A 26,021-nucleotide genomic window follows, 5' to 3' on the forward strand; every position below is an offset into this window, starting at 1 on the left:
GGTGTTTTCATTTCTGTATCATGATTCCCACACCCTCGATTATTTTATGATTTGTTTTAAAATATTTTCCTAGAAATCCCATGGGTGAGTTTGTATTGGCAGTGTATGTAAGGAAGTCTTGAGCTTGCAGCTGCAGGATCAAGTTGAAGTTGCTGTATTTTGGACATGCTACAGCCCATATTTTGGATGAATGGAGTAGCACGGCTTTTGCTATGGAAGTGAATTTATTGGCACAATATTGGTTCTGCACAGTGTGTGTCAAATGGGGCATGGCTGAAATCATCAATTCTGAAGCTTGCCAGGCTCTTCTAGGAGACCTGGTGAACTGAAGGTGTAAGTGGGGCTGCAGTTCAGAGCTGTAGCTTTTTTATGAAACTGTAATTCATAATTGAACTTACTTTAAAAAATACTTTAAATGAGAAAAGTGAGATGTGTAGTTGATGTTAAAATATTTTCCAGAGTTTTTTGTACCTGTACATACACACCCAGGTTTCTAGAGATATCTGTAATGTACGCCACTGTAAGACATTCAGAGAAAGGAGATTATGCTTTTAGTGGATGGGTGAAACCAAAATAATACCCGTTCTCAGTTCTTTAACTGGTGCAATAATTACTGTAGTATTTCAGTAGTGAGAACAGATTTCAAAATGAGCAAATTGCAATAAATTAACAAGGTTCGAAGTTTTGGAAACATGGAGTAGCATTCATCCTGCATATTAGCTTCTTATTCCACACCAAACAAAAGTCACTAAGGATGAAAATAAACATTAGATAGTGCACAGCAGTTGTCTTCTTCTCCTCAGCAGTTGTCTGAGGAGCCTGTGTCTCCTTCAAGTTATAAAGAGACTTTTCTGTCAGTTTTGATTAAAAATAGACAGAATGGAGATCTCTGTCACCTTGTGTGAAGACTAAGATTTGAGGTCAGCAGCTTTTTCAGTCTGCAAGGAAATGCAAGCACAGGGATAATTGCCTTTACTGTTTGCTTCATTGACATAGAACTTAATTTATGTGAGACATACAATTTATGTGGGAAGTAAATTTTGCTTTTGCTGTGTTTCACATTGCAGCATTTGTTGTTTGAGCAGAAGCAGGAATATTGAGACAAATGAACATTGTCTCCAGTTGGAGATGAGGTTTCTCCAGGTTTTCAACTTTGTCCCTTTGTCCAGCAATTTAAAAGTACTCTTAGAAATCCTTCTTGGAAAATTTTTGCAACATTCCTCTATAGTATTTTGATTCAGACAATAAGTAGAATTTATTGGCCTGCCTTTTTAACCACAATACTGCCATTCTGGAACTTCTGTCTTGGTAAGAAGAGTGGGTTGTATCGTTCCAGTTTTCTTTGTGTGTACAAGCCATGCTGACAGATTTTCTGCTGTTCACAATTAAACACAGAGGCAACAGGACGTTTTAAAACAAAAATTATGGTTTGTTCTTTAGGGCTTCTGGGTCATGAATCTTATTCTTCTCAAACATGCTGTAAGAGCTTTAATATTGTTTGACTAGACCCATAGAGAACATATGCATGCTACATTGCAACTGTAGACTGTTTTATCCAGGATATTTTTTGCTTTCAGCTTGCTGGAAGTTTTTTAGTAAAAAGAAGTCAATGTGCTAACATTAATTTTTGGTTTTCAAATTGGTGTTTTATTATCTAGGTGTTAATATAATTTACTTAATACCAAGCTATGTGAAAAAGATGTCAACCATTTAAAGATTTATCATGTCTTACATGACTGTGATTTGGTTTCTGGATTTTTCTTATACTATACCTGCTTCTTGTGAATGTGTGAAGTTGGGAGCTGTGTTTCAGGCTGAGCTGTCAATGAGATCAGCAGTGACAGTGGCAGGAGAGCTCTTGTGCCAGAACACAGTTCAGAGTGCAGTTGAGGAAACTTCCCTGCTTATCCCTCCTGCCCTTGTTCTTTGCATTACTTTCACTTCATGCCATCTGTGCTTAAACCTTCTGTTCACAGGGACACAGGAGATTCCTTCAATGCCGTGGAAGTTTGGCATAGGGAGCAAAACACTAAAGAATGTTTTAACATTGGTATTATTCCTCAAAAGGTGAACATCTCCTTTCGCAGCACAGCATTTTCTCCAGACCTATTCCTGCTGTTAATTAGCATGTTGTATTGCAAATATCCTATTCCCTGTTCTTTTTTATCCTCTTTTTCTATGCCTGTGTCACTCACTAAAATGCAGTTGTTTATGGATAGCCACTAGAGAACAGACTGAGCTACTATGAGTGATTCTGTTTCTCAGAAAGCTTTCTGCTTCCCATTAATTTTGGGAAAAATACACAGTAATTTAACAGTTGTTAAGGCTGACTTCTTTTCCTGTTGAATATTGCTGGCTAAAACTTCTGGCTGTCAAAACCCATCTGTTACCTTTCTTCTTTATTTTCATTGTTTATGTGAAGAACAATACATATATAGTCTATGGCCATAGTGTGTTTTATCACATTCTAATCTGAAATTTTAAAACCAGTAATAATGCTTTCAGTTGTCACTAGATCTATATTCATGCTCTTATGTAGGCTACAGCACTTGGCATAAGATACTGATGATCTTGACCTCAGGTATAGAGGTTGGCATTTTTTTTTAGCAGTTCATAGTTTTGGGAAGGTAAGCCCAAACAAATAATCTTGCTTATTACCCAGTGCTTATCTTACCCAGTGTACACTCTTAATTATTTTTTAAATTTAGTTTTAAAGAAATTGATCAAGCTCAGTGCCAAGGCTTGCAACAGAAAATTGTTGTCATTTGTTCCAAGTGATATGTTTGTTTAACTCATAACACAGAAAAAAACACCTTGGTAAATTCAATTAAATATGCAGTCCACATGTCTTTGTGCTGCCTCTTGTTGCCAGTTAAGACTTCAATTTTTCCACTTAATGAGCATACATTCTCCAGATGTAGTATTATATATTAAAAAAAATATAAACAAACCCAAACCAAAAGTATGCAAGTGCTTAATTTCTTGAAAAGTAGAATATATGGGCATGATTTCTGGTTTTTTGAAAATAAAATACTAGATTTCTGGGTAGGAAAGAGGGATATTGATGAGATGCTGAGTGGTTTGAAAGATTATCATATATTTTTTTTGGAGCCAAGGCCATGGCAGGGTGTTTCTGGTCCTATAAAAGTTGATCTGTTTGCTTTCAGAATGCAGCTTTTCTTTCTTTTCTCCAAAAATACAAATCATAAGAGCTCCCCTCTCCACAGTAATGAAAATTCTTACCTTTTTTGTGCTAAGACAAGCAAAATATTAAAAGTAGGAAAATTATGGAGGCTGGCTTCAGTAAGAAGATAAACAGAGTCTCAGAAAGCCATGAAAGATGAAGAGCTAGGAGAGATCTGTTTCTGCAGTGAGATGTGAGGTGGAGACCCAATACAGATTCATTTTGAAAGGATGAGAATAGTACAGGGGTCAGCTGGTTCCTTAGGGCTCTGTTTTCTACTAGTAGGGGGAACATGGAGTGTGACTACTGCTTTCCATTGTCCTAATGGACCCAGAATAACTTTGCTGGTGCCAGTGTGGATTTCCTTATCTTGTTTCTGCTAGTTCTAGTCGTTGTTTTTTTCTCCCCATCCAGTAGAAGCATCCACTGTACTTTTGGAAACACAGAGCAAATTCCAGTGTCTCACCAGGTGTGTCATAATGGTTGCTTTGTGTATAATCTTTTAGTTTGAATGTTTATGTCCACGGTTTCTTTGAATCATTTTGTGTTCTCTTTAGCTGTCCATTATCACTGCTTTTATTTGCTGGATATTGCTTTTATTTGTATCTGCTCTTAATTTGTTTAGGTGATAAATGTGCAGTTGTGTTTCTGTGTGTGACAAAGCATCCCAATTCCCAATCCACCAACACTTTGTTTCTGCTGAATTCTGGCCAGGGAGCACTGCTTGCAATGCAGGCATGAATCAGTGAGTGATCATTTAATCTGTGCAAATGTTTGTCCTTTTTTGCTCGAGCTGAGGAACCAGTGAGGTGACATTTTGAAAACACTTGAGTTGTGACTAGAATCATCCTGTCTTGAAAACCAGATGATGCTGATCTACTGCCCAAATGTCAAGTGAATAATAGCAGTAGTTAGTATTTGCACTTCTAGGAATGATTACAGGGGCTCAGCCTAAACGTGGCAGGAGGGACTTAAGCTCTGTAACCAGGAAGGGCTTGTTCTGACTTGTTCAAAACAACATACTTCCCTGATACAGACTTTTAGTAAAGGAGTGTTGCTTATCTCTTCAAAGGGCCATGGTAGCTCAGATATTCAGGGTTTAATTTTTCAAAACATTCTTCTTTCTACATGTCATAATTGCTGTCTGGTGGCATCACCAAAAGGCACTCAAAGTTGTGCTTTTTGATGGGCAAACTTCTGGTTGTAGAATGAGCAGGTTCCAGATGTTCTTGTATACAAACTGAGCTTGGTTTTGAGTTGTAAGGCTTTTCTTGAGTGTCTAGAAGTGTGTTAATGCCCAGTGTGTCTTGCAAATATTAATCATCTCCCAGGTTTTATGTATGTGGAGCTGGTAGCAAGTCACCAGCTTTAATTTTTTTCCTATTAGCCTACCTGAAGGTAACAACTTCATTTTATTGCTTATTACATTATAGGACACTGATGCTTGGACTTGTTAATAGTGCAGGGTACTGAGACAGGAGCTCTATTTGGGTGGCTGAAGATGGTTTGTGTGGGGTTTTGTTTGTTTGTTTTCTCAAGTGTTAGTGTACATTTGTGCATTGAGACTCTTCCCTCTGGTAATCTATCTAGAGGATGGAGAAAAGCATGCTTTATGAACCTGAAAGATAAATAAATATGACCAACCTCAAACTCTCACCTGTCAGGATACATAACTGGATACATACAGAGAACATGCCAAAAAATAAGGGTGCTCACGGGATTAAGTTTTTCTGATTCATCCCATTGTCCTTATACTGAAGATAGTAGCATGTAGGTAATCTGACTTTGCTCTTGATCAAAAATATCTGAACCTCTGAAAGTCTGTGAAGTTGTAAATGTTTCCTCTGGCTGGAAACAAGTTGTAGGGTGTTTGGCTTTTTAACTTTCAGAATCTCTGCAGTGGCTTGGATTTCTTTTCCCTCACTTCTTTCAATTATCTTAATTCTGTTCTTAATTTTTTTTTTTTTAAGTACTAATTTATTAAGCATTTCTGGAAGGATCTCTGTATTTTAAATAAAACAGAATCAGCACAAGCATCTCTAATTAAAAAGCAAATTTAGCCCTTAAGCGAAAAGTTGCAGTATTTATTTTCCCATCAGGATAAAGGGTAGCACAGGAAGGGAAAGCAACGATTTAAAGAGCTACATGCTATCAGTCTTCTTTTCAATTGAAGAATTTAAATTTTCTTTGAAGTTCTCCTGTAATGTTATTTGTGAAAGAAAAGACATAGTTATATGCTTTTGTAAAAATTAAAATCCTTTTGGGATTGGTTGCATTGTGGATTTTGAAAAATGGACTTCTTTCGAATGGATCCAAACTAATACTCATAGTTGTTTTTGATGTATCTTCTAATGTATTCAAAATGGCAATTTTTGGAGATATTATCCAAGCAGAGAGAGATGTAGTATTATTTCCCCTGAGGAATTTTTGGTTTATACCACTCTTAGGAAAGGTGGAGGTGCTGAGCTGAGCTCCAGTCATCTATTTGCTTTCACATACTTCACAATTAGATTTCCTTTTTTTTATTTTTTTCTACTTTGTATTCTTAACATTAAAATCATGCAGCAACTTAAGAATAGGTAGATGTCGAAAAATTGTGATTGAATCTCATCTACTTGTTTGTAGTTTAAATATCTTGAATATTCTTAACTTATCTAATGGCAATGTAGAATAAGAATATCTCTGTAACAGCAGCAGTACCATAAGAGAATAAAGAAAAATGTGGTGAAAATGTCTTGTAGAGAAGAGTTGCAGTATCAAAAATGGCTGTAATTCATGAAGGGAGATTTTAATGCTGTGATAAACAGTGATCCTTCTCAACCTGTCTCCATTGTAATTTCCTAAGGAGTTTTTCATGTTACAGAGTAGTTGAATTTGGTCTTTGTTGTAATGTCTTTCAAATATTTGGTATTTATGAGTGCAGTAGCACTGTAATTCATCCCACTTCAGGTTTTGGTGGGTTTTGTTTAGGGAGAAAACTTTTCTTAGTTTATAGGACTTGGTTTTGATTGTAGTTTAGTCAGTGTTTAACTGTATGTCAGTGTTTCGTGCTGGAAACTGTGTATGTGAGGAAAGCAGTGGATACACTGAATATTGACTTTTTTTTCCTTAAATCCATTACCATTCTCCTCATGTTTTCCCTCTTCTCTGTACACCCTTGACATCGCTGTTCTCATAGCTATTGTTGAAATGGGAAGCACAATGGAACACTTGATCCTGATGGCATCTGGTTTCATTAACACCATCTCTTTTAGGAAAATCCCCAATATCTGCAGAACCTGTTCAAGGAAAAAGGTGTAAAGAAAACCAGTATTCTGAAGAGATGTCCAAGTCAGCCATGAAGCCTGCACAGCAAAGCCTGTTCATGGCTACCTTTGTAGACACAATATTCACTGCCTCTTCTGTTGCTGCTGTGGAATCAGTGAAACGTGGATGTTTATTTGGTTAAATGAAGAGGTTGCAAAGTGTGCAGTCTGCTACACCCAACCATCTGGCATGGTTATTTAGGGCATGTTTGTGCTGCATCAGGTGAACCTGAATGTTAAAACTGTCCCCACTCAATTGTCATGCCTGACAAGTGCTGCTGGTAGAGAGGCAGCAACTTCATTTACTCCTCTGCTCCAAAATGAGAATGAGAGATGATTAAGGAGAAACCAGACCTTTCTGACAGGCAGGTGACTTCCAAATCACGACAAGCCTTTATTGTCTTAGTCACCCTCTTGGGTGAGAGGCCACTCTTTCTCTGCTCAACAGCTCTGACTTCTGCTGTCTGATATGCCATGTTCTTCTTCTGTGTTGTAGTCCTCTTTTCTTTATTTCTTCTTCTCTCCTCTCACTGTCTTAGTGGATTAGGGCATTATATTTGCATTTGGAGTAGCATTTGGAGTACATCAAGTGCCTTTGCTGAACTTTTAGCCTATGTCTCTTCCACAGACTCCAAGGAAGTCAGCTGCACTCCATAAAGCTCAGTGTGTGCTGTCGAGTAATGTTAATGCTACTGCTTCCTATCAGAGTGTGATTTCAGGCTTTTATCAGTACACTGTCAGTGCATTAAGCTTTAGAACTTTTTCCAGAATTAACAGAGCCAATAGCATGTAGCTGCCTGTATTGCAGGCATTGCCCCCTCCTTTCCCCCCTGCACCCTTACAGTTGCTCGTATGCTGAAACCCATAGTAAGATTTTCCTGCCTGTCACTAGGACCTCCTATAAGTTCCCACCTATTCCTTGTAAGTGCTCTGCAACTGCTTGCTTGGTAACTCAGAGCTGTTGGTTTAAAGGTCGTTAAGTAAGTCATTGGCCACAAGGTGACTTGCTGCACTTGCAGCAGTTATAGTTGCTTTCTCCCAAAATAACTGCAAAAAAAGCTAAAAGGCTCATCTAGCACCATGATACCCCATGTATGTAGGAAAAATCCTCTCTAGACACTCAGATGGATTTAGTCTCCCAACAGGGTATTGTCATGAAGAAGCCACTAGGAATATCCATATCTAAGCAAGGAAACTCCTTCAGCATTGCAAAGCACTGTGTGGCTGCCTCTCCAGTCTATCAAGCCACAGCAGAGGCTGAGAACATAGACTACATCTTATCCTGCCATGACCGAGAGAGAAGGAGAAGTAGCAGCACTCTTGTTCTCCAGAGACAAGGCAAAAAGTGGGAATTTGAGCTATCATTGTTTCCAGATGAGTTCCTTTTTCCCCAGCACTCTGGGCTCTTAGCTCCCAGGTAGAGTGAGCATTTGTATGCATGAGCGCTCTGGTACTTGGGCGAAGATGGCTTTTAGTTCTATTTAGTTACATGTGTTACTTTTGCCTTTAGGAAGCTTAAGCACTATTTTTCTGAGTATTCCCTGTGTGTCGGGGAGAGCTCTGCTCACACACAGGCTGGCAGTGCCTGCCAGTGGACAAGGTTATGGGCCTGTTACTGCCCGGTCACAGCCTCAGGTTACCTCTGGTGGGAATGAGAAGTTCTTGTTGGTGCTGCAGCTGAAACCAGAAGAGGCATGAAGTTCACACCTGGGGATTTCTGCAACAAACTATTTTTATAAATAGTTCACAGGTTATAGGCTTCTGTAACAGTCACTCAATACAGCAGAGCAATTAAGGACATACTTCATTGTGTTGTTTGAATGAGAGCTCAGGTGCAGTTTCTTTTTTGTATCTGTGTTTGTCTGAAAAAGTACAGTACAAATATATCCTTACTGATTTTGTTACCTTTTCTGCCCCTTCTTCTGAGGTCATAGTAGTGCTTGCAAGAGTTGTCTGGTTAAGCTATTAGCTTTGTGAAAACTGATACATTGCTGGGAAGATCCTGTGTAGATGCACACAGGATGATTGCTCCAATCTATTTAATCTGGGTTTAAAAGGGGGTCTTGGTCACTTAGCCATGGATTCGACGTTTCCTTTGTCTGTGGTACTTGGTGTGTGCAAGTAGCATTCACACCGTTCTGATCACCTTCCTGTAATTGCAGATATCCTGAAAAGGACTTGGGCCTGAACTCTCTCTTACTGAGCAGTCTTGTGTTCTGTGTCTACAGAAGAAATATGTATGTATTTAATATAGAATTACTGCTGACAGTAAGATTTCCTGATCTACAGCACTAGGAGAGGAGGAAAAACAGCAGTTTTTTGTTCTTCCTTACTTTTTCTGTGTTAAATGAAGTTGAATGTTGAGGAATAAAATTAAATTGCCAAGGTGACAAAAATATGTAAATTAAATTATTTAGCTTAGATATAGCTTTTTTCTTAACATTTTAAGTTAGAACTGCTGTAAACAGAGACAAAAGAAATTTGGATATGAATGTTCTTCTGTATGACTGTGTGTAGTTTTTTCCATTGTAACAACACAAAGATGTAGAGTTTAAAACCCTTCTGTAACATACCTTAATGAAACCATCTTGGGACTTTTTTCCTCCCCATTTTTTTCTGGGTGAGGGTTGAATATTGAAGCATGCTGTGAAGAGCAATACAAGGAGAGTTCATTTTTTAGGGCTCAGTTGGAGGGAGTTTGTGTTTGCCTTCAAGGTTGCAAGGAAGTTTCTTGAGCTTTATGCCAGATCTCGCACCAAGTAACATGAGCTCCTTTTTTGAGACATGCATGATTTGGAAAAGTCCAATCTCCCAACATGACTCTAATTTCAAAGGAGGCAGGTTCAGTAGTGACTCCCACATAGTCCAAATCTGACTGGTTGTGTTGATACATCTGCAGTCCTGAGAGTGGTAGATGTGAACTGGTTTGTAACTTGTAGCAAAATGGGGATTCCAGTCTGGAAACAGCAGGCTCCTATGAGGAGCTATTGTGTGAGTAACTTCTTCCATCAGCTGCTGCCTGGGTTCTTCAGTAATAATGGGCTGCTTTCTGAGAGGAGCTTTCCAGCTGCTTTGTTCTGGTTCTTTTTGAAAAAGAAGCTTGGCCCATGCCAATGTGCTAGGGTAGCAGAAATCAGGATATTCAGAGAAGATAGATAGCTTTATAAGGTTAAATTGTACTCAGGTGAGTTTAGAAAAGGTAGATAGTATCAAAAGAGGGTAAAAAAACCCCTTTTTTTATTATGTTTTATCATTTTTTCTTTATTTTTTCTCTTTGGATCATCATACATAATCCAACAACTGAAGTGTTTCTGATAGCTAGAAGGAAGAAAAAATGGATACTTTTGCTTTTTTACCAGTGAAGTGGAATGGATTCCTCGGAATACGTTAATGGCAATTGTTAAAGCATCTGTGCTAAAAATAATTCATAAAAATATCTGTAGTTGCTTGATAAGTAGTCAGCTGTAATGCCACATCATGTTTTAGAACAGAAGACAGCACTGCTGCATTGATAATGAGCTGTATAACCTGTGCAATCCACATGAGCTGATATGCAGAACAATGTTTCACCTACTTGCACTGCATTTTTTTCTAAAATTTTATTTTAAATGCAAATTTTTCCCATCTGTACTAAATACTGAGGTTGAAGAATCCATAATCAGTTATTCTTTTCTCTTCCTATTGCACATGAGCCTATAAAAGTAAATATTTCTCTTGTTCAGATGTTGCTAAGAAAATAGGAATTTTATGGGTATTTGTCTGGCATTGTTTTTAATAGCTGAAGATCCAATGCTGTACTGACTGACAACTAGGAACTGAATTCAGGACATCTTTACTGATGTCTCTGGCCTCTGGCAGGTTACTTAATTTTTTAAATCTAGGCCTTAACATAAATTATCATATTAAATCATAATTATTACTTAAATCTGATTGTTGGTTCATTTTACTAAATGTTTCAGAGAAAGGTGCCCCAGTCCTTTTTCATGTGTGGAGTTTTCTATCCTTAAAAAGAGTGTATTTTTAAACACATAGAATTCAAGATTGACTTAAACAATAAAGCATCTATATTTTCCCAAATTGCACTTTCAATATTAATATCTAAATATTTCATTAGTAGCTTGTTATATTTTTTTTTCTATTGAAAAGGAAAATAAACTTTTTGACCTTCACCATTTCTGTAAAACTGTTATAGACTGAGCTATCTGGGAAATAAAAAAGTGTGGTTTTTTTAGTGGCTTAATTATTTTAAAAAGCCATTTCATGTTCATTTAGTTTTCCTGGTGTCCTAAAAATAGATATGCAGAATAAATAACAAAGCTGTGTTTAAAAGCAGATGGGGAAGAAATAGCAAACTTATGGCAAGATGGCATCTACTTTTATTTGACCTTTATTGCTAAGTTTGTACCTTTGTTCTTGGAGTTGCTCATATATTTCAAGGTAAACTACTGTGGAACATCTATAATAAGTGTGACACAGATGGAAGCAAATATGCAATCAAAAGTTTTGTGTGAGATGAGAATTTAGTGTCTGAATGTCACACAACTTGCAAGCAGTGACCATGTCTTGTGGTTTGTGACAAAGCTGGCTGCACAGGCTGCCAGGGAGAGACTATCTTCAGAGACAGAGCATGGCAGATCCATGTGGTCTTGAGCTCCTTTGGCAGTTCTGTTGTTGTAAAGGCAAAGGGAACATTGAATTCTGGGTCGTTTCCAGTTGTAATCAAACAATTGCTCCCCCCCTCTCCCCCAGCACGTAGGAGTCCTGCCAATGTCAGTTTGGTTTGGTGCATGGAGATGTGGATAAAGCAGTGTTTGTCATGCTGCCCTCTCATCCAGTACATTGGATTTCCATCAGAAAAATCGTTTGCTGACAATAAGTTGAATCAGCTGACGGTCACTGCACTCCAAAAAGAGGTGGGAGGAAGAGCAGAATTTAATTAACAATGGAAATTTGCAGCTGAGGTTACAGCTGAAGAGTTGTTTAACCTCATCCTTAAACAGAGAAGTAGCAGAAGAAATTTGGACAGGCAAAGGCTCCTTCCAGTCTCAGTCCTGCAATAAGCTAAGTGTTCCTAGTTAGAAAACACGCTTAATTTAGGAGTCAGCCATACTGCAGATCTAAATGCAGTCCCTAAAGATGGATGACCTACCTAGAGCTGTGCAGCCAAGATCTGAGCACTCCCCATCTTGTGGGATAAAACACCTCCTGCTCCTTGAATAAACCCCTTGTTCTTCACACACTGAAGCAAGTTGGGTATACTTGTCTCTTTGGCCCTGTGCTGAGGGTGTTTATCTGAGAGAGGAGCTGCTGAGACATGATTTAGTTCATATAATGAAGTTTGGAAGAAGAAATGGCCTTCTTTGAGCTGAGTTATAGACAAGAGGGAAGAAAAAATAATTAGAGGATTGAAAGCATATGTGCAATGAATTTTGTAAAGATGAATCCCTATCCCTTCTTTTGCCACTCCAGTCCCCTTGGGTACACTGTGCTTTAGAGCTATGAGCAGAGCCTGCATTTTTGTATTTGTATGGAGGAGGATGAGAAGTTTCTATGTAGTACTGACAATTGACAGCTTGTATCTCTTAATCTGAACACTGTATTTTTTCGTCACAAATCCTTCAATAGTATCCCAGAAGATACAGTATTTGATCCTTTGTACTACTTCCTTACAGAAGGTGCCAAGTGCAAGCTTGTTTTGGAGACATTATTTGGAGGTTAGCTGGCTTGTTTTTTTTTTTAGTTTCTCCTTGAAGAGCAGGTGATGTCCGATGTTACATGGTATTTCACAATTCAGAAGTTAGAAAAGCAGAAGAGAGAACTGTTCTGGTTTAATTTTGTGTGACTTGTTGAATTTCACCAGTCTTGATTTGAGTACTACTGATGGGGGTATTGCTGGTTTAGTTGCTGTCGTCGTCGGACATATAACTCTTCTCTGTTATTTTTTTTCCTCCATCTTTGCTTCATCATTGTCTTTCTTAGCAAGGAAAATACATTTCACTCTTTCTGTGTGGCTGTTGTGTGAAAGAAGAAGGCAAACTGGAACACAGTTCTTTGTTGTTCCTGGAGGTCACTTACACACTTATACGAGTTCCTTTCCTCAATTTGCAAGTTCTTAAGTGGCCTTCCTATAATCTGATTAATGAAGACAGTAATAACTTAAAGAAATTTGGCTTGCTCTAGTTTTTGAAAATAGAAGGAAATGAGATTCTTAAGGTTCTCAAGTATATACTGTAGCAGTTTCTAAATCCCTGTGCTCTGCCAAAGCTGTTTAATACAGCCAGGGACTGATCCAAAGCTTATGTCTGGATGAGTGAAAGAGAAAGCAAGTCTGCCATGTAGAGACAGGATGGTTATGTATTTTCCCTCTTCATATGAATGTGTATCTGTAAAAGATCTGTTTGGCTTCTGGTTTGCTTGTGCTTTTTGGTTTTTTTCTTGTTTGATTGGTTTGGGATTTTTGTTGACGTAGTTGTTGGGTTTGGGGGTTTATCTTATTTTTATTTTTAAGTAGCTGTAGGTTCTACTGTGTTTCTCAGAATCCTGTCATTTCAAGGTATAATTTTGAACATTAGGAACATGTCAGCAATTGTTATAAATTGGTGAATTGAAATCAAATGTAGCAAGTTTTACCACCAGGGGATTTCAGTATGCAAAGTGAATACTAGCAGAAAAATATTAAAGTCAACTATTTGGAAAAGTGTGGTGAAAGGCATGTGAACTAAGTGTGAAGCACTTTTAGCATTTATCTAAGGAAGTATTTATGGCTTTGTATTGAGTTTAGTGTTCTGATCTTATTTTTTGTGCAATTTGACAAGATGGAGAGTCAGAAAAGATTAAGAATAGGAAATAAAGCAAAAAATTCTTTTTATTATAATACGTGGTTGAGCAGCTCACAAATAAACAGGGTGTTCTAGCTAGTGCCTTTGGTTGTAGAAAGAAAGTGGCCTATGCTTTTTCTGGTTTGTTTTTTTTTTTTTGTTTGGTTTGGTTTTTTGTTGTTTGTTTTTTTGTTTTTTTTTTTTTGGGGGGGGGTTGTTGTTTTTGTTTGGGGTTTTTTTTTTTGTTCTGTTTTGTTGTGGTTTTGGGGGGTTTGTTTGTTTGGTTTTTGTTGTTGTTGTTGTTGTTTTTTCCCGTGCCTGAATTGATGTTGGGATGATTTTGAGGTTTTCTTCTTTTTTGTGTGAGGAGGCATCCTAACGAGTGGGGGAATATTTCTTGGAGCATTTGTGGGTGCCAATGATGTATTGCTAGTTTGATCAACCAAAATATGCCAAGCACGATGCCACTTTAGCCTGGATTTAATACAAGGATGTGTGTCAGTACAGTACCTAAAAATGAATTTTAATTTTGTGACAGCTGTGTTGTTGTTTCTGATGCTTACCAGTACTGCTTCTGGTGACAAAGGTGGCACTTGTTACAGATAAGAACTTGCACCCTGTGTAGTTTAAAAGCAAAACAAAACCAGACAATATTGCTAGATTGTTGTTGGTGGAAGTGAGGAATTATGAATGGGTCAGATGATTCCTCCCCTCTCCACAATTGTAGATTTTCTTGATAGCATGCCATGCATACCGGATCTTGCGTCTACAAATATGAGCTAATGTTTTAAGAACATTGCTTTGGAGAGTCATGTTTCTCCATTGATGAAGTCAGCTGCACAAAACCTTTCTGTCCATTCCAGAGAGAAGAATTCAATCACTATAAATTTCTTTAGGTGTGGAAGTCCTGTGTAATCTTTTAGAGGACCTAGGTGATTTTGCCTTTAATTGCTGAGTGCAATTAAGTGTTCCTTCCTGGCACAAGATTTTGTTGTGCCTGAATCCCAGGCGGTTTTAATACAGTCTCAGTACACATTGTCTGTTGTAAAGATGTCTTACTCTGTTTAATATACTGATTTGTTTTTTTCCTTGTGGTTCTAATCAGTCTAGTCCAGACTGAGAGAAATACTGCAAATCATATGAATATGCAAGGAGGTTAAATATAACTAATGTGGAAATTACGTTGCTTTTAATAAGCTTTAATGAAATAGAAATACAGCTTGAAATTTTATTTGAAGATGTCTGAAATAGAGAAAGATGTGCAGCAAATTTTTTCTGAAGCCAGTCAGTGACATATTCATTGTGTTTTGTTTAAAAATTTGAACACAGCAAAAAAATTACATCCTCTACAATTGAATAGAATTATTTCCAACCAATATATTTAAAATCATTTTTCATAGAGATTTGTCAGATGTAACAGTCTACTTCAAGATGCAGTTCTTCTCACTTGCTTTCAATTATTTTTTTCTTTTTTGTCATTCATTTTTCTATTATTACTTGTGTTATTATAAGTATTTTATCACATCTTGCCTTTCATTCATCTAACACCATAGTAGTTACAGATACCATGCTTTTCTCTAGTAAGAAGCAGAAGAGATGGACAAAAATGAATTTCTTTCTTGTTTTCTAGCCTATCCTTCCTTCAGTCTATCCTGTGCAGTTACTCCTGCTGCTTCTCAGCTTTTATTTCTTAGTTTTAAGAAACTAGAAGAAAGAAATATTGGAATATAAGAAGGAGGGACTATAGGGAAGCAAGCTCCTGAAAGTATTGAAACTGGCTTAGACCTTGGCTGTTGTGAGCACAGCTTTTGCATCCTGGAGAGTGATGAAAATAAACTGAATTTTTGATGGCTTTTGTACATAATCATTCCCTGTCGTTACTATGGTGTGTTTATCCTGTCTGTGAGGGATGGTGGAGCTGTTTAGTTAATGTTTTGAAGTAGGACCTGCCCTTCTAGTTCTTCTGGTAAATAAAATCTAGCATACTTCTAAAATGCCTAAAATGAAAGGCTTCACTCTCTATTGATTTTATTAATACATGAAAAAATTTGCTGCTTTGTGGGTCCTTGCTTTTAAGACCACATACTGAAAGTTGCAAATGGATATAAGCAGATTTTATTTACAAATTAAATGAAATTTCTAAGTGTGAATGAAGTTTAAGAATAAGAATACAAATCAGTTACACAATGAATTAGGAGCTGGTACATGTAAAGACATGAGAAATCAAAATAGATTGCCACTATTGTCACAAGTATCACTCCTAATCTTCCTATTAGAGACAGAAAACTCTGTATTTTCAGTCTGTCTGAAATAACTGATGTGTTTAATATTTTGCTGAATTAATTTTTACCATGTTATCCAGAATGGCTTTCTATCCAGTGCATGGTGCAGTGTTCATTTACAAATTATACTTTGTCTGTTAGATTTTTATGTTTCAGTGATGTGTATTCTCTCTAATTTTGTAATTTGAAAAATTTTAGTAATTTTGGTAAATTTATTTGGCATCTACAATATCAAGTAAACTAATCATAGCTTTGTTTGGAGAGATGAAAAGGGGGAGAAAAAGTAATACTGTTTTTATTTTCCTGATTCTAGGGTCTACATACAGTGTGCTGTCCATAATGCCTTCTGACTCTGAAAGCAGCAGTTCTCTGAGCAGCATTGGTGAGTAAAGTGTTAGTGTAAGAACTTGGTGAGTGTGTCTTTTGAAAACTGGGAGAGCAAGTTTTTAAGGTTGCCTCTGGGAAAGATAGAGGGATCCTGATTGTAAAATCAAAGAAGTTGAACTATAAGATGTAATCATCCATCTTCACCAGGAGCAAATGTTCTTCTGTGCAGTGCAAGCTAAGCCTCTCCATGGCTGGCTGCAGTTGCTGCATGTAAAATCTGTTACATTTGGATATATTAAATGATGTAACTATGCTTTGTGTTACTTAGTAAAATGATATAAAAATGGCAACATTGTGTTTATACAAGTCTGGGCCTATGAAAATATATATAAGCTTGTATATATGTGTATGAATGTATTTATGTAGCTATGAAAATTGTGGTCAGAGTCAAAAGCATGATAAAAGTTATAAATAATGTTAGCCAAGGCCATAGCCTTCTAAACCTTTAACAGTGGCTGCAAGCTTTAGTGTTTTTTTCCTGTGTTCAATTAATTGCTTCATTTTCTCTGTTTTTAAAATCATTGGTAATGGCAAAATACTCAGGAAAAAAAAAAATTGAGGTATAGGAAACATTACTAGAGGTGTTTTATCCATAAGATAGTCTTGGAGCAGCTCAATTAGCTGTCAGTTTTCCTCATCTTTACTTTTGCAAATACCTTCTATTGTGAAATCCGTGTAAAAGTCACTTGCCCTGGATAGGGAACGCAGGCTCTTGCATATTTAAAGTTCCAGTGTTGTGTCAGGCATCTGTAGACTCCCCTGACAGCAGCAGGCAAGTCAGTTGTCTTTTTAAGGATGGGGTAGACATCTGTTGCAGTCACTGACTTGAACTTTTAACTCCAGCAAGCAGGAACAAGATTACTGGAAGCTGTGACATGTTAGTTTGATTTTAGTCAAGACCACACTTGTATGCCACTACCTGAAGGAAGCATAGATTTAATTTGCTGTGAATAAACTGGGGACTGGAAATAGAAAGAAAGAAGTTCCTAAATTTTTAGGGCAACCAGACTCAGAAAGCCACCTTCTAAAGAAGGTAATTATTCTAAAATAAAATCCAGTAAGTTTGTAGGATAATTGGATAAAGTAATGGCTGCTATGGGAGAAATGCAGATAGTCTTTTCTAGTTCCATATTCCTCATTTTAAAAAGGGGTAGCACACTTAAATCTTAATTTGGTTTAATTGTTTTTTACATTCCTTCTCACAAGCCATGTTTTGTTTGTATTTTACGTTCCTGAAGTTCATACTGAATTTGTACACTTGACATAAGAGGCTGTTCTCAGAATTGATTTATATCTTTGGAGTTTGCAGTAATCAAAGTTATTTTATGACCTGAAAATTAAGTGCCGTGCTACTAAACAAGAATTATGATCTACTATTCTTTGTAATTTTGTTTTATTCAAAATATTAATGTGAGCTTAGTATTTAATGTTTAAGAGATTAAGAGCCAGGGGAAATCTTTGTTTGAAGCTGGCATGTTTATTTTATGGTGTGATTATAGACTTGTTATTAATGAGTCTGATTTTTGCTCCAACTGTTTTCTCACCCTCACTCCTTGTTCTAGAAGAGACAATATTTTTTGTGATCCAATATCAATAGAAAAATTGCTTAATAACTGACATATACTAATAGACATCTTTGCAAGTCACTTCAAAGATTATTTTAATACTGACTGATTTATTGAATGACAAACCATCATCACTAAATCTGCCTGCATGCCAGCTCCCCTAAGGCTTCAAATGACTTGTTTGAATGAAATTCTAACAAATACTGAGGAATTTCATATGCATCTTCCCCTCACTCTGTCCCATCTCACTGAAATAACTTTCACAAGGGTAAACCTGGGCTGTAGGAAAGGTAAATTTAACCTATGAAATGAATGTATCAGTGAGGAAAGGTGCATGAATACATCATGGTTTGGAGACAGTGCAAGCTTTTGAATATGTTCAGTTTGACAATTATAGTTATATGTGCACATACACGTATATAAAGCAGTATTTTTAGTTCCCCACTCACATAGACCTTCCTCACAGGAAAGATAAGGGATCTATTTTATTATAGCTGTGTTCACTGGTTTACAGTTAATACCTTGATTCTGTTTGTTGAGTAGCTCAGAAGTAGATTGTCACATTGCCCAGAAAATTAAAAAATTACGCCCAGAAAAATCTTCAGATAGTTAAGCTTAGGATTGTTTAATTAGGAGAGATAATACCATCTTTCATATGTGGTCTTTACACTCCACAGTTCATAAATGTAACTAGAGACTCATATGTCCATGTGCTTCATCTTTTCTTCCCAAGTCTTAATTAACCTAGCTATTGTTAGAGATGGTTTCTGCTGCCAGCATTTGTAATTAAATGATCTTTTTCTGAACTACTTCCAACTAAGTCAGGAAGTTGTGAAATGAAGATGCTGCTATACATTTTATAGTTATCCTGGGTTAGAGTTAATTGATGAAGCTAAGGTATATAACAATGGGCTTATTCTCCAGAAGAAGACTCTGATCTAAGAACTAATCTTAAATAGAACTAAGATTGTTTTTAAAAGATAGTTCTGAGAAAACATGGCTCAGTCATAGTCCAATAAATAAAGCATAGTGCTAGGATTTTGAAAGGAAGAGAGAAATATAAGACAACACCATTTGATCATTATATAAACCCATGATTTACCCAAGTCTGGGGTGTATTTGCACTTCTGATTCTGTCATTGAAAGCCAAGAGTGCAACAAGCATGGCAAGCAGCAGCATAGATGAATGAACAGTTATCCAGCAGCTTCTGTATGGGGAGCAAATGGATATTCTGGGCTTCTCTCAGTTTTCAGTAATGTCAATATAAGAGCAAAGCAAGGAGTGATGCAATTTGCATAATGTGACTCAGAGATAAGCTTAGGGCTAATCTATTCCGAGTACTGTGTTGTCATCCAAGCTTTTTTTCTTTCCCTGCCTTTTGGGGCTTGCAGAGCATGAGGGAGGCAAGAATGAACTTCCATCCTCATGTGCATGTGGTAGCAAAAGCATTGAGTAGAAGCCAGTTTCCCCGCCTGTGTAACAACAGGTTAGCAGCCTTGGAGGAGAAACTCTGCCTTTTTATTCATTTGTATCTGTATAAAAATAAAAATGCAGAGTGACAGCAGGTTTTTCTTGTGTGTTTTCCTCATTGCTCAAAATTAATTTTGATGGCAATATATTTTTTTTTATCTTTTGCTTGCCTCCATTTCCTTCAGATGTGTTAATAAAATTCATGTCATGTATGTAAAACGGGTAGTTTTGATGGTATGGGGAGCAAGTATTCATGATTTATTTCCAAAAGAGGTGTAATATAAACAGCTGTGATGGTGGAATACCACCACTGTCAGCCTCATCTTTGTCTCCTCAAAGGAACAAATCCTCATTAAATAGTCATGGTTCTTTATCTGTATTTCCTTTCTCCTTGGTCTTGGCCAATGACAAAGATTTTTGTGTGTAAATAAAAGCATCCTTCATCTACCCTCTCCCTGTGCCCAGCAAACTCTCTGAACAGAACTACAGTCCTGTGTTTGATATCAGAACAATTATTTATGGAGATTCAGTGCCTGTTGTGCCAAGCACGGAACAACAGTGTCACTTAGGAGTTGGCTAGAAACCAGTCACACAGCTATATGTGACACTCCCTGGCAAGTCTCCCACTTGACCAGTCATGATAACAGAGAGGAATAGAATACAGAATCAAGACCCCTTTAAAAAAAAATAAAAAATTAAAGTGTCAGTTTGTATGTTTAGTGCGCTTGATAATTTGAGATTTGATGCCACGACAGGATTATAGTTTCTAGAATCTAGAATGTTCTACCTATTCTAGTACCATAATGAAGCTTCTGAGTTTTTATTTAGTGCTTTAAAAATGTTTTTTCCTTCCCTCCTCAATGCACAGATATTTGGGTTTTGTTCTGGTTTGGTTTTAGGAAAAGTTTTTTAATGAAACACAGCAGATTGCATGCAGGCAACAGGCTGTGACTCTGAGAAGATCCTCCATTATAGTTTCTATTATGAGTTTTTAACAGAAAGGCATTGCATACTCTTCCATTTTTTTAAAGTATACTGAGTTCCTAAATAGATGAATTTTGGAATGGATTAGACCTTCCATCTTTCCACATGTATAAGTTTCTTCTTTCTACAGCCAAACCTCTTTGCATTGTTTTGATTACAGCTGTCAGCCTTGTAGCCTCTTCATTCCACATTGCATATCAGCACCTTTCTCTTTTAACAGACTATTACTTTTCCAGCTGTTCAGTTCTTTGCAAATGGTATTACTTTTTCATCAAAAGTGGTTTTTCTTACTCTTTTCTGTTCATATCACTGTGCTACATTTTGCTGTGGGAGCTTACATAGAATCATAAAATGGTTTGGGACATTAAAGATCCTCTAGTTTGAAGCCCCATGCCATGGACAGCGATCTGTAATGAGCACCACCACAGGCTCTACAGTTTTATGCCTTTCATTCATTTCCAACCTCCCATCAGATTCCTTCCCAACAATATAGTCTTTTACTCCTCATTTTCATGTTTGCCATTTTCACAAGTGTCCTTTCACGTTGTGATTTCAGTTTATTGCTTCATACTTTCTACAGCTGGATGTAACAAAGTAATTGTTTTCACTATTCACAGGAACTGTTCAGTTGCAGGTGTGGTTTATGATGTCTTTCAGCCAAAAATAAACACTCTACCTTGTCTGAAAGAGTTATTTATTTTCCCTGACAGTTTATAGTAGTCTCTCATTGTATTTTTTGCCTTTTTTTTTTTTTTTTACCGACACAAAGTTTATATTTGTTAAAGACACCTTAACAGTTAACACCATGGAAAAAGTGACAATATTACACTTGTTGAAGGGCCATGAATAAATAAGAAAGGTACTAGGAACACTATCAGTACACCACAACACAGTCCTTTCTGTACGGCAGTAATTGCCTTCGATGTTCTGCCTCCTCACCCATCGCTCTTTCTATTCAGAAGCAATTTTCTTGTAAAATTTGGTCTCAACGATTGAATTAAAACTCTTCATGTAGATTTTTTCCTATGTAGTCAACTAGTCATCTGGTTTGCTGAAAACAAGACATAGAACTTTGAAATAAATGCTCTTCCACACACTTAAAGTAAATTTTGCTCTTTGATTTTATTCTGTGAATCATGTAACTGTCTCTAGGATTGATCCTTAATCTTTAGGTGATTTTCAGTGTGTTTGTTAATAAACATCTCTTAAGTATTAAGCTTTCTGAGTAGCTTTAGTGTGTGATTGCTGTTATTGCTGTCTTCTTAGGTGTCCATTTTCAGGCAGCTATGGTTTGACATTAGTCATGCACAGGGTTGCCTCAACTTTTTTCTCTTCAAAGGAATTTGAGTTTACTCCAGGGAGTAAACTTCATGCCCTGTTTAAAAAAAAAAAAAAAAAAAAAAAAAAAAAAAGGCAGCATAACAATAAAAAAGTTAACTTTGCTCATTTATACTGATGCAGTCTTGGAGAAGAGACAGGGGCTTGTTGTGGTGAGAGAACCACTAATAAAAGAGCTGACCACTTCATGGTATTTTGCTTGTTACAGTATCTAAACTGTTGGCAGCTCCACGTAGGAACTTCTGAAGATTTGGTTGGTCTGCAGTGATTTGAATAGAAATAGTGTGTGTGAATACCCATCTCCTGCACTCCAGACAGCACCTCTGGAGCACGGTGTCTTTCACTGCTCCTTGAGACCCTTTATCAGCATTTAGGAAATCCTATTGGTGATAGTGGTTGTCTTTTGGAGCTGTGAAGTTGATGTGGTGAGTCAGTGCTCACAACTGCTGCAGGAGATGTGGAGCATGCAGTGCTGGAGGAATTTCATCCCCTTGGCTGGCATGCAGCTGGTGGCCATTGTCACTGTCCCCTTTGGATTCAGTGTGGACACTTCAATGTGGGTTATATTTTCAGTATACAGTTTTAAGCCTGACAAAGGTAGAGCTTGAGCCAGGGAGCTCCTGTAAATTCAAACCCAGAAGCTTCAGCTGCACATGCCTTGGTCATGGTAACAGATTTCACTCTCAGTTGTATTTCAGCTCAGTAACATTCTTCACGGTCTTCTCAACTGATGTGTCTGCCTTTCCCCTGCTGCCCCCCATCTCCTCTGCTATTTTTTAGGTTGTCGATTTTTTTTTTTCATGTTGACCTTTCTAGAACCACTGTTCAGCTCTTTCTATAATGTTAAACTTACTGAAGTTGAAAGTTTATTTTAGGTGCTGCTGGCTTTGTTTAGGTTTTTATATTCTGAATTAAAACAATATACTGAAATGCTACCCATCCTTTTGTCCTTGCATGGTTGTCACTGCTTCCATAATCTATTAGGTTTTCTGTTTATCAGATGAAATGGTTTCTACAGTTCATTTTTCATTTTTCTCTCCTCAGTGTACTGCTGCTTTTTTTTTCTAATGTTTTATTTCACCTGCGTGCAATTCTGTTTTGTGCTCTCTGCTGTTTCCTGATCATTTCAAAAGATATATCTGAAGAAATGTATCTAAATGATAACTAAAATGTAATTTAGAATGTTACCCTCTTCTAGGTCTCAGAAATTATTGAAAGAAAGTAAATATTTTAGAATGCATTTTCCTACACCAGGCATAAGTCTTTACATTTGACTCCTTCCCTAGCTTGGGGAGAAACCCTGTTGATCATGCTTTGCAATACATCTTCACATCTTGCAAGTACTTTTAAACGTTTTCTGTCATGATTTACAAGGTCATAAAAAATAGTATCCTGAATATCTCTGATTTTCTTTTTAGGAAAGAAAACAATGGAAAAGGCTTGACTGTACAATGAGTAGTGTCCTGTTTGTTTTCAAGCAGGAAGGAGCACAAATTTATGAGTTTAAGAAAAATCACTGTAAAATTAAGACATTCTGTTAGCTTGTGTCAGTTTGCCTTCTGAATTATTTGAATCTGTCATACAACTGTATTTCTCAAAGACCAAGGAGTTTATTATAACTCAAGGTATGTTAATGATATTTCATAAATTTGGCTGTTTATGCATTGGTGCCCATTTTCTTATCTCAACATTATATTAATTTGGCATTATGGTACATTTTGGACAGGTTAATAAGTTTTCCAGGCCTGTTTCTGTTTAAATGTTCTGTTATTCTTCAAAAAATATGCTGCCTCTTCCCCATATTTGAAATTAACGTCTGAAGCATTAGTTTCTGTGTGGACATATCTCTTCAGTCATTGTTGATAATCATCAAGAATTATATTCAGTATGTGCTACAGTAATAGCACCTGGGCACTGGCCAGGGAGGGACTTTCAGGAGGTCACATGCCCAGAATCCAAGTGCAGTTCACATCAGAAATGAGTTGTGAGGCTTATCAAAGCAGGTGAATGAGTTACACTTGGCAGGACGTGCCAGGTGTAAATGCCTTTTCAGAAATCTGGGTTGGCCGAGAAAGAAGGTGAGTTACTGAAAGGTGGCATAATTTGGATAATGGAGATTTAGCCTTCAGGCTTGTGCATTTTAAGATCAGTTTGACTGGTTGAAGTACAAAAAGGAAGTACTTTTATGTGAAATATGCAGTCAGATGGAAAAAGAATATGAAGCTGGAAGCACAGGTCACTTTCCTTCTGCTGCATCAAGATGTCAGATGCAATAAAAGGATTTTAGCAGTCAGCTATAAAAGGTCCTTTAAAAGAAACCAAGACTGGAATTTTTCTGGTGGAAAAGGATTTTACTGAATGTGTATGCTTATTTTTTAAGTATTCAGAAATCTGATTTAAGCTTTTGTACAACTATTGGAAATGGAAGCCTGTTAAGAAATCAAGCAGAGGTAAATTTTGAGTCATCTTCTTCTAAGGATAGGGGTGGGAAGAACTGTGTTATATTGATCTGTGTTTTTACAGCACTTAACAGGTGTACATCTTGTGACTGATATTATGTGTCAAAAATATCATTGCATTAAAGATTAAAGTATCTGTTGATGTACTTGTAAAAATTGACAAGTTAATGAAAAATAACCCCTTTTGGTACTAAGACAAATGGTTTCACAATTGTGAAAAAGCTTCTTTCCTAAGGCTAATTAGCCCATCTTTATTTAAAGCAGACTTTTCTTTCTTGGCACAGTTTTGAGACTGTGCACAAATGTTCTTGCCCGAAGAAGATTGTCACTTGGATGCTGTTAAAGCTGTCAGAGGAGGCTGAGGAGCAGAGAGAGGAGTAGATCTCTGGCCTGCTTTTAATGTGTTTAAAGATCCCCAGGACAGCTGTTGGGTGCCTGTCTGGGTCTTGTGTAGCAGACCCTGTCCATGGGACTGCTGCTGGGTTAGCACTGGTGGCAGTGGTGGGCATTGTTCATCCCTTTCCTCCCTGTAAAGCACAGCAGCTTTCCTGATTCATTTCCTCCTTCCTCTTGACCTCTTGCATCCTGTTCATCTGTTTTGCTTGCAAGCAGCCCCAGGATGACATAAGCTTTTGAACCTCTCTGTGAGGATGAGAAGGGGATTTTTTCCATGTTACACATCCTCTGATGTGTCAGCTCAAGAGAGATGATGTGCAGGTTGCTACTGAATTTATCAAAGACCATACAGCTTCTCAGTACCTGAATTTGATTTGTCTGCTTTTACCTTTCAGTTTGTTTATGAAATTCCTTTTTCACTGATGTCTCCAAGCTCTTTCAAATTAATGCATATTCAGACTTTTTCTATCTATTTAGCAATTTCCTTCATTTATTCTCTATATCCCCTGTATCAGGTAATATTATTGGTTTCTTGCTATAAAAATATGTAGAATGTTCCTTATCTAAAAGAAAGGATATTGCCATTTTGGAAGTGTGTAATCCTTAGTCCTTGTGGATAAAGGGGCTTTGTCTGGGTGCAGGAGTGAAACAAAGTAGTAGGGAAAGCAGCCTCCATTGAGAATTCTTCAGAGTGAGTTGGTGTCTTTTTCCAGAATGTCCATTCTTCCTGCTATTTTTTATTTCTTCAGTTTGCTATTAGAGCATTTGCATACATTATTAGGCAATAGTTAGATCAAAAAGAGCAGTCTGTGCTCATAAATTCTCATTACAGTAGCAGCTGGAAGGTATAAAACCAGGGATCCTATTATTGCAGATGCTGTACATAAGATTGCCCTTACACTGCAGTTATTTTGGTGTGGGAACTTCAAAGCACAGGTAGTTTTGCTGAAAAGTTAAAGTTACATTCTGCAATACCCTCATGAACTGGGTTTAGGGATAAAAAGTCCATCCTTGCAATTCATTAGCATTTAATCCAGTGGAATTATTTTAAGTTTCTTTCTTTGAAAAGACAATGAGTGGGAGAGCATTGTTTTTCTATTCTTTTGTTGCTTAATTAACTAAAAAAAGGCCTAATAAAGGTACATCCTAACAAGTTAGTACACATGTCTGCAACTTGTTTCAGTTGTGTGATTTTGCAAACTATTTCTAAAATTTCTCATTTGGGTAGAAAATAATCACCTGTGTACATTTAAGCCTTTTACTTTCACATCTATGACCTGTACCTTTGAGTCTGCTCTCATGTGTCTGAGACACACATGAGCAAAACTGCATTTACAACTTAATTTCAAATGAGTAGAACTAAAATTAGAGTTGAATTACTTGTCAGCAGTTGCTAGGAAATGATACACCAGACTCTCTTCTCTTGGGAAGGAGACATTGCTGTGCTCTCACAGGGGTCTGAGAGGACAGTAGCCATCATTGTTCAGCTCTGATATTAGGAAAGCTGAGAATTAAAAAGTTCCACAAAACACTTTAATGTATGACTGCCCCTTAGAGGAAATTTGATGTGTAGTCCAGTTGCAGTGATTGTAATGTGCTTGTGTTAGCCAATGTTGTTGAAAATGAAGCCCAGTTTTCATGATTGTTGATATGTCACATACTAGACTGAAAAATTGTGACATGTGAAAGCACAGAATTGCATTAAAATTAAGTGTTATCTGTAGCCCATGGCAGAATGATATTTCTGTGCTGCTAGAAAAAGAGCCCTATGCTGTATCAGTTTTTTTACTGATGTGGGTGAATTTTACTAGTTTTTCTTGGGTTTTTTTCAA

The 26,021-nt window shown here is 37.1% G+C and overlaps 1 protein-coding gene across 3 annotated transcripts in view; it reads left to right on the forward strand.

Moving 5' to 3' along the window:
• DLG5 (discs large MAGUK scaffold protein 5) overlaps nucleotides 1-26,021 on the forward strand; it is a 94,220-nt gene that overhangs the window by 18,570 nt on the left and 49,629 nt on the right. For all 3 annotated transcript variants that reach the window (XM_056494992.1, XM_056494993.1, XM_056494994.1), the window contains exon 2: nucleotides 15,903-15,971. In XM_056494992.1, coding sequence (XP_056350967.1) covers nucleotides 15,903-15,971 — 69 coding nt within the window. The remainder of the gene's footprint in view (nucleotides 1-15,902; nucleotides 15,972-26,021) is intronic.

This window comes from Oenanthe melanoleuca, chromosome 6 (assembly GCF_029582105.1).
Source record: "Oenanthe melanoleuca isolate GR-GAL-2019-014 chromosome 6, OMel1.0, whole genome shotgun sequence".
NCBI lineage: Eukaryota > Metazoa > Chordata > Aves > Passeriformes > Muscicapidae > Oenanthe > Oenanthe melanoleuca.